Consider the following 9,305-nt stretch of genomic DNA (forward strand, 5'->3'; position numbering starts at 1 on the left):
CGCTGTAGTACGACGGACGGTCAATTTACAGAACACTTTGGAGACATAAAGACGTTGACAAAAAACAATTGTGCAAAACGATGCAGAGTCCTCGAGCACTTAGAGCAGTTCGAAGGACTCATATTGCAATCGTGCGGTGCAATGACCATTGTGCAAAGGGCGCCGAGACTTCAAGGAGCGGATGCGGTTTCAAGTGACGAGTAGTGCGATCATCTGGGACAATGTCGGTTGTGCAAATGTTACAGATACTCCTCAATCAGTGTGCAAATGGAGCAGATGCTACTCTGGCATGAGCGGCCAGTATATGCAAATAGTGCAGCGTGGCGAGACAACTGCAGTGAGTGCACGAGTCATACATCATTGGCCCCACACAAATGTGACAACCAACTCAAGTCAAAAAATTGCCAGCTTGTTGTAATGGAATTATAGGTTAGGTGTTTAAGAAGTTGATCGCAAGAGGGAAGAAGCTGTCGGAATGTCTACTAGTTCTAGTTTGCGTCGATCGGTAGCGCCTACCTGAGGGAAGGTGCCGGAAGAGCCGGTGACCGGGGTGCGGACGGTCCGAGAGGATTTCGCACGCCCTTGTCTTAGTTCTGGCGGCGTGCGAGTCCTCAATGGCGGGTAGGGGGGTACCGACAATCCTTTCGGCAGTTTTGGTTGTCCGTCGCAGTCGCAGTTTGTCCTTTTTCGTAGCGGCGCCGAACCAGACTGTGATGGAAGAACACAGGACCGATTCGATGACCGCTGTGTAGAACCGTCTCGGCGGCTCCGGTGGCAGGCCGTGCTTCCTCAGAAGCCGCAGGAAGTACATCCTCTGCTGGGCCTTTTTGAGGACGGAGTTGATGTCGGTCGCCCACTTCAGGTCCTGAGAGATTGTAATTCACAGACTCTCAAGTCATATGTTTAGAATGCGTCTGATATTGTGGCATCTTGGAAACCTTGTTGGTCATCAACAAGCAAATTTGGCATTTTTTTTTTTCTCGCCTTTTGGAGAGAAGCTTGCATATTATTTTTGGACCACATCCCATGAGACTCATCCAGCTTTATGACAAGCACTCTGTTGGCGGTTTGTTGGGCTTTGAAATAATCTTAACGAGTCTGGAGAGCACCGAGTTCAAAAGACATATTAAGAAATGACTGTATCAATTTATTTGATTTGAAGATTTTTCTACAATTCTACCGGTAGTCCGTCCAGTCCCGGTGCTTTGCTGTTATTCATGTCATTAACAGTTTCTGTCGTTGATCGTGATTGGACTTTCGAGTATTCATTTATTTTCCTCTGAAAGAGTTTGAAATGGTATTTTATCTCGAACTTATTTTTTTATTTCGTCCTTTGGATGACAATCTGATTGCTATCACAATTCATAAAATGTTGTAAATCTTTTGTCAAATTGTCCTCGATAGTTTATGTACCAAGCGTTGCTCTCTCAGCCTGTTGTTTTTTTATTTATTCTTCATGCCAAAAATGTAGCTGCTTTTTCTATTCTTGCTTCTTTCGTCCACAATATATTTTTGGACACTTTATGGGTTGTCAGTTTATCGTATTTAGTGCTCATGATAGTTCATTTGCATAGATGTTCAGGATGATGACTATAAAGGTCCTTGCATTCCTTTTCCAGGGTCTTAATTTGTTGTTGTAATGACAGTTTAGTTCATGTGCCTTTCTAAGCGCTTCTCTCTCCTCCAATATAAGCTTGAAAACCTTCCCGGCGTTTACCGGCTGCAGTAGAAATGTTTGCAGTCGCCATCGTTTTGGGGACCGTTGGACTTTAGCTAATTGTATTGTTATTTTGTATTTCTTGTCGCACGCGTGACGTGCGTTCGCAGGAGGACGACGGCGGCGACGGTCGTTTCAGCTTCCCGGGTTCGGGCTACGGCGTGGGCCCCGCGTGCCTGCAGAAGGACGGCATGGCGGCCATCAAGGGCAACAACAACAACGCGCCGGCGGCGGGCGGGCCGCCCGAGAAGAGCATCGAGGAAATGAAAAAACTCTTCATCGGCCGCGCCAAACGAATCGACACGGTGTCGCGCGTGGCCTTCCCCCTCGTCTTCCTCATCTTCAACATTTTCTACTGGATCATCTACAAAATCATTCGCAGCGAAGACATACACAAACAATAAAACACAACGACCGCAAGGACACGATATACTCAAACGACTGTCCTCCTCTTCTTTATCTTGATCCCCCTCTCCTCCTCCTTTTCTGTGTCCTCCTCTTCATCACCTATCTTCATCCTTTTTCTTCTCTTCGTCTTTTCTCCTCCCCTTCATCCTCTCCTCTTCCCCATCTTATCCGCCTCCTCGTCCTCTTCCTCCTTTTTAGCCCAACCATCCTTTTACTCACTCATCTTCTCGTCCTGCTCACCTTCCTCCTCTTGTCTCCGCTCTCCTTGAACATTTTCGTCTTCCTCATCTACTCTTCTTCCTCTTTGCAGGATGGTACACAACAAAGCCAAACACATTCACAATCAACTCCTCCTCTTCCACCAGACAGGAAGTGAACAGGAACATGACAAATGAACCTAAAAGAAAAAAGGGGGAAAAAATCTATTGAGGAGAAGAGGCCACGCCCACCCGGCCATGTGGGCGGGGGGCCGGGCCGTATCGCATTACAAACTCAAGCTCCGCCCTCTGACGGGACGCTACCGGAATATTTACGAACATTTTGCTTCGACGTTAATGCTAGCACGCTAACCTCATCACATGACCCCGCCCCTCCAGCAGCGGCCACACACACACACTCAGCAGTCTGTGCTTTCGGTCATTAATGAATAATTGTTCAACAGATATATATATATATATATTTTTTTTTTTTTTTTTTTTTTTTTTTATTGCAGTAATTTTATTTTTTTATATTGATATATCTGGTTTTTGTCATTATTTTCTTGTCATTTTGTTTAATTTATTCATTATTATGAAGTGACTGGTTATTTCTATTTTGTATTACTTTTTTATTGTATTTTTGCATTTGTTTCTTTATAATGATCTTTTTTATTTTATATTTTTATTTTATTCTTTTTATTTGGTATGATTGGATATTTATTTTTTTAATTGTTATATATATTCCTAATTTAAAGTAATATAAATATAAATAATCTTTTTATTTCTTTGCGGTATATTTTTTGTTATAATTGTTCATTATTTTATCAGGAATGATGATTTCTATTATATAATTTTTGTTATTCGTTTTCTATTTATTTTTCATCACAATTTTTTCTTTTAATTTTAATTATTGTATTGTAACTTGTCATTATTTATTTAGTTTTTTTATTGATTTTTTTTTTTTTTTATTCTAAGGACTGATTTCTTTTTGACGGCCATGCCAAACAAGCGAGCGTTTGACTTTGCCGTGATTTCGTGCTTCCTGAACTTCGGCTTCTCTATGCAAAGCGCTCCCTTCGTATGCAAATGATGTCGCCATCGCCCACCAATCATCTGCCGATTGTGTCGATCATCATCCGTCATGTGACACCAAGCCAGAACTCAAATTGTCGCTTTTGTCTCATTTGGACAAATGAGATTTTAAACGACAGAACTCGATGACAAACTGTCGAAGTTGTCACATGTTTAGCTTTTCTTTTCTTTTCTGCCAGATGTTGTCTCCATCACACTCCGAACCAGCAGGGGGCAGCAGCAACGTGCAAAAATATTGTCAACTTCAATATTTGTGTTTGATTTTCCAAGGTCAAAGACATTTAAAAATAGCGTACTAATGCTATTTAGCTAACAGCTAGCTAAAATGCAAATCAAAGCCAATTAAATTAGCTTCTGCGCTAGCCTCATCAGCAGCTGCTATTTTCAGCCTAAAAATCATTCTGTAGTTTTTTGTGTGTCACATTTTTGAGAATCATTTCATTTAGTGAACGCGATCGCACAAGCCACTAGCAGCCAAGTTTTTAGGTTGTTGTTTTTTTAACGTCCTGCAAAACATTTCATTGTTGACTCACTCGCAAGTTGACATCGCATCGCAGCCAACAAAACGCGCGCGCTAAATATCGCTAAAAGACTTGACGTGGGACATAAACAAAAGCTAAGTTGCAAATAGAAGCTCTTTTTGTGACGCACAAAAGCGCCCTTTAGTGCTTCTCTCGACATTTACCAACACAGCAAACTTTTAGGTTGTCAACTTAAAACATTTGCTTTTCAATGAATTTTTTGCACACTGAAAATGAAGCTGAAATTGTTTTATTTTGTTTTAACTTTTTCAGCGTCACATTCCTGCTGCTTGTTTCCAGTAACAGCACATCCGTCGCCATCTGGTTGTCACAGAGTCATCTGTTTGTAACAAAAAAATGTTTTTATTACAGTTTGTGCCATAGCCGCTGCTGCTAACTAGCTAGCTGGCTAACTAGCAAGCTGCCTAACAGTTTGAGGGCTCGCGCGTGAAGGAAAATAAAATACAAAACGAGGACTGACATGGAAACGGGGGTGGGCAAAGTTTTGATTTTGAAAACCGACACAAGGGCCAAGTCCAAAAATAATGTAACTACATAAGGTCATTTTCATTTGTATGGATATTTATAATTATTGAATTAGAAATGTCAATTATAATTAAATTGAGTTTTTTCCTTTTTTTTACAACTGATTTAATTGATTATTTCCATTTTTTATAATGATATATATATATATTTATACACATGTATATATATTGATTAATAATTTAAGTGTATTAGAAATAATACATCATATAAAGTAACTTAAGTCGTAGTTTAAAATATGCATCTCCTTGTTTATTGTCAAATGATTTATTTTGATATTTTTCATTGGATTATTTACAATAAAATAGTTCAATGAATGAGATTCAGGAATAAAACTAACAAATTGAATTCAAATTATTATTTTTTTTTCTACTTACAATAAATCAAATGTATAGATGCATTAAAAATATATTTATGAAAATATTTTGTATTTCCTTATTTACCATCAATGATTTATTGAGATGAGTGACTCAAAATGGTGTGTATATTTTGCCCACCCCTGACCTTTGACCCGCAAACATTTTTGTGCTTCCAATGGCGTGAGGTCATGTGACTTTCTCACGTCACAGTTATGAGGCGTTATTAATTATGACTTGGGAAGTTTGGGTGGGACTTGTATATTTTGGGGGTTGTCTTTTCAAGTAGCATGTTTGATTTGTTGCATTTGACGGACGGCCGAGACGATTGACTCCGGATTCTTGCCGATTCTTTTTGCACATGTCGGAATGGCCTTACTCTTCTCTTCTCTTCTCTTCTCTTCTCTTCTCTCCCTTCCTTCGTTTCGCTTTTTGAGCTTCTGCGGTGGGCGGCACGAAGCGCAGCGGCCCTCTCGCTTCTGCCAGCCGGCGCAAGCAGGATGGAGGGGGAAAAAAAAAAATCTATATTAAAAGTCCAGTAAAAAAGTGACTCCAATCACTTTTATTTTCTGGAATCTGAATATTTTGCATGAGTATGAAGAAAAAGAAGAAGAGATTGGCAGATGTTTTGCTTGCACACAACAACAACAAAAAACTGTGAAACAATTTGAAGAAAAAAAAAAAAGAATGTAGCGTTCCTGCTGTATCTGTACATATATACATATATTCTATTTATTGAAATATGTCCTACTAATTATTCTATTATTGACCTTTTATCGACATAATTTTGAACAATGTTGGCGAACGCTTCCTCGAAGATCTGTCATGTTCAAAAAAAAAAATTAAAAACTGAAAATAAATCACGCTGCTGTCTGATTTCTTGATGAGCATGCGGCAAACATCTCGATTTGTTTCGTTTCGCGGTGATGCGCGATAATACGCGGCGATACTTTGATATTTAATGATACGCGAGAACACGGCAAAACACATTGATACGAGGCGAGGATACATAATGCGCACGGATATGAAATGATACGTGACGATGATACGTGGTGATGAGATGTTACAAATCCAGAGAATCACATCGTCTGATTTTTTTGGGGGGAGAATTGATGAACAAATTATGGTGGAAAGTACGCATTTGGCCAAGAACAAAAGGGCTGTCGTTGCCAGCCCTTTGCTGGCAACGACAGCGGTGACAGGTTTTCACGCACTGTTGCCGGTATTTTGGCATTTTGGCCCGTCCCTCCATCGCTGCTCTCCTCTCGAGCAGTGATGTTTTGGGGCTGTCGCCGGGCAACACAGGCTTTCAACGCTTTTCTTTGGGGTTGAGATCTGGAGCCCGGCTCGGCCACTCCGGGACCTTGAAACGCTTCGCACGAAGCCGCTCCTTCGGCGCGTTTGGGATCATCGTCATGCCGCCAGACCCAGCCACGTTTCATCTTCAGTGCCCTCGCTGATGGAAGGAGGCGTTCACTCCAAATCTCACCATACACGGACGGTGGCCCCGTTCGTCCCGGTCCCTTTGCAGAAAAACTGCCCCAAAGCATGATGTAGCTACGGTCTACAATTTTGTTTCTGGTGTCCTTTGGTCTCGGCCGTAGCGGAGTTCGGAGTGTGACCGGTGGAGGTTGTGGACGGGTGTCTTTTATACGGATAACGAGTTCCAACAGGTGCCGAGTGGAGGACAGAGGAGCCTCTTCAAGAAGACGTTGCAGGTCTGCGAGAGCCAGAAATCTTGCTTATTTGTAGAAAACATTTTCCACCGTAATCCGCTCATACATTCTTCCAAAATCAGACCATGTGATTTTCTGGATTTTTTTCCTCCTTTTGTCTCTCATAGGTGAGGTAGACCTATGATGAAAATGAAAGGCCTCCCTCATCTTTTTAAGTGGGACAACTCGCACCATTGGTGGCTGACTAAATACTTGTTTGCCCCACTGTGCGTAATATCTGATGTGTGTAGTCACGTGTCAATAGCTCCTTAATTTAGTTTGCCCTCAGTGATGACGTCGCACCGGAAAGCTGATTTCACTTTAGTGACGTCATGCTCCGTTCTCCAAGTCCAGGAGTGACGCAACGTTAGTGCCTGTTCAAACCTTAGCTCAAATACCCCTTGTGTGATGATCAAAGTCACGTGAAGTAAACGGACGTGACCGTAAAGACACCGTTTTGGCCAATCACATGACAGGACAAGTTGAGCGAAAGACTGCATTTTGTTTGCGGTGCGTCGCTACCCCCTGCCGGCAGGTTCCAGTACTGCTGCCTTTGTTTTCATGGCGCCGAATTTTGGGGCTGTGTCGGGATTCGAACCTTGGCCGCCGCACAGCAGAGCTGCCAACCTATAGAACAGTTCTACTTTTCGATATGTTCAACGTTTTGTCAAGAACTTCATCGCAGAACAGTTGTTGCAGTATATTATGTCATAAAACAAAAATCAGTTGCATAGTTTCAATTGCACAAAGTAATCTTTCATCCTAATCCTTAGTAAAATATGGCTTCAATATTTGTCATTTTAATGTTTTGATTGCACCAACCTTGTGATGGCGGATGCAGTTGTAGCCTGAATCGAGCTATCTGAACATTCGACATGCCATCGTCAAAAATATCTGGAATTAATTCGCCTTTACCGATTGTTTTCAACCCATCCATCCATTTTGTGAGCCGCTTCTCCTCACTGGGGTCGCGGGCGCGCCGGAGCCTATCCCAGCTGTCATCGGGCAGGAGAGGGGGTACGTCCTGAACCGGTTGCCGGCCAATCGCAGGGCACATACAGACAGACAACCATTCGCACTCACAGTCACACCTACGGGCAATTTAGAGTCTCCAATTTATGCATGTTTTTTGGGGATGTGGGAGGCAACCGGAGTGCCCGGAGAAAAGCCCACGCAGGCACGGGGAGAACGTGCAAACTCCACACAGGCGGGGCCGGGGATTGAACCCCGGTCCCCGGAACTGTGAGGCTGACACTCTAACCGGTCTTGTCACCGTGCCGCATGTTTTCAACCCTGGTGAGAAAAAAAAACAAAAGAAAAGAAAGTTACATCAGATTAATCCGATCTCATAGGTCCAAATTAAAACGCAGCACTCTAATTTACAAACAAGCAAATAACATTGCTGATAGATTGAATTGGATAGTTTGCGCGTGGGCAATCGTGGAGGTTTGTATTTCGGGTGATGCGCTCGAACAGATGTCTCCTGTTGCATTCTATTCATGGGACGTATTTGCTGCGACCGGTTCGGGGCGCACCCGCCCGCCGCCCCGAGTCGGCTCGGAGAAGCGCTTCAGAAAACGGAGACATCTGCTGCTGAAATTTGGAAAGTTCATTACAAATACTTATTCATAATAACAATCCGTGGCGTCGCTAGATCGATTTTAGGGGGGGCTTCCGCTTCCGAGCCACCGGCATTTACTTCGATCCGATCATCAATCTTCCGGCTTCCCTCGACTTCATCGTGTAGGATTGCGAGCCGATCCGAGTCCACTCGTCACGGGAAGTCCAGTCCAGGTTTTTGCATTTTGCTCCCGCAGCCTTGCAGTGAGCCAATCACAACTGGACTTCTGTCTAAATCGCTACCTCAGGAAGCGTGAGTGACGGTAAAATCGCCGGCAATCGTGCAAGTGCTTTGGTTTGGAGTCGTGCTTGGAGCAGATGCGGCCCCTCACGCCGAGAAGTCCTGGAAGAGACGTGCCAACTGGGCTATTTTGCGTCAAGGATTTTCTTGTATTGCAGCCACTGCGAGAGATTTTGATTTTGCCGTTTTCTTTGTTTGACTCTGTCAAGTCCGCCGTTTCACTGGATCCGGTTCACTCGAGCGTACAGTATTGTAGATGACCTTTCGTGGGACTTTTTGGGGTTCATTGCAAATGGCAGGTTAACCGAAGACTAAATGATCCGGGGGTGTGAACGAGTGCGAAGCAACAACAATCGGTGTCAGCGTCCTGGAATAGTTCTGGAATAAAATACGGACACCTGATATTGTGAGTTACCCGTTTTGTCGTGCCGCCAAAAAAAATGGCCTTTTCACTCATGTCCGTACTCCCAAATCACTCAAATAAATTTTAAGGATTTTAAGTGGCCATTGTAGGAACTAACTAGATCTGCTATATTAAAAATCCCTATCTAGCGAATAAGTGAAGGATTCCGAACATTCTCTCATTCCCTACTTCCCTACTTTTAGTGGACATTTTAGGGACTGATTAGATCTCCTGTATCAAAATCCCTTTGTCGTGATTCGAGAGTAGGGAATGAGTGCAGGAACTGCATTCGGAATCATTGAGTCCTTCCCTACTCCCGGGTCACATTATATCGGGATTTTTATAAAGCAAATCTAGTTCGTTCCTAAAATGTCCCGAATCACTACAAAGGGATTGTCAGTGGACATTTTCGGAACTATCTCAGACCATTAAATGTGTGGAAACACGGTGTGTTGCTGACATCGTGAAGAAGAAGAGAGCTTGGCCGTGCAG

General features: G+C 43.0%; 1 protein-coding gene across 4 annotated transcripts in view; it reads left to right on the forward strand.

The window, feature by feature from the left end:
• Nucleotides 1-5,698, forward strand: part of glra1 (glycine receptor, alpha 1) — a 75,123-nt gene extending 69,425 nt beyond the window's left edge. For 2 of the 4 annotated variants that reach the window (XM_061685244.1, XM_061685243.1), the window contains exon 8: nt 1,828-5,698. In XM_061685244.1, coding sequence (XP_061541228.1) covers nt 1,828-2,501 — 674 coding nt within the window. In that variant the 3' untranslated portion in view covers nt 2,502-5,698. The remainder of the gene's footprint in view (nt 1-1,827) is intronic. The other 2 variants (XM_061685246.1, XM_061685245.1) reach the window with 1 other exon arrangement.
• Nucleotides 5,699-9,305: the final 3,607 nt, after the last annotated feature.

This window comes from Phycodurus eques, chromosome 9 (genome assembly GCF_024500275.1).
Source record: "Phycodurus eques isolate BA_2022a chromosome 9, UOR_Pequ_1.1, whole genome shotgun sequence".
NCBI lineage: Eukaryota > Metazoa > Chordata > Actinopteri > Syngnathiformes > Syngnathidae > Phycodurus > Phycodurus eques.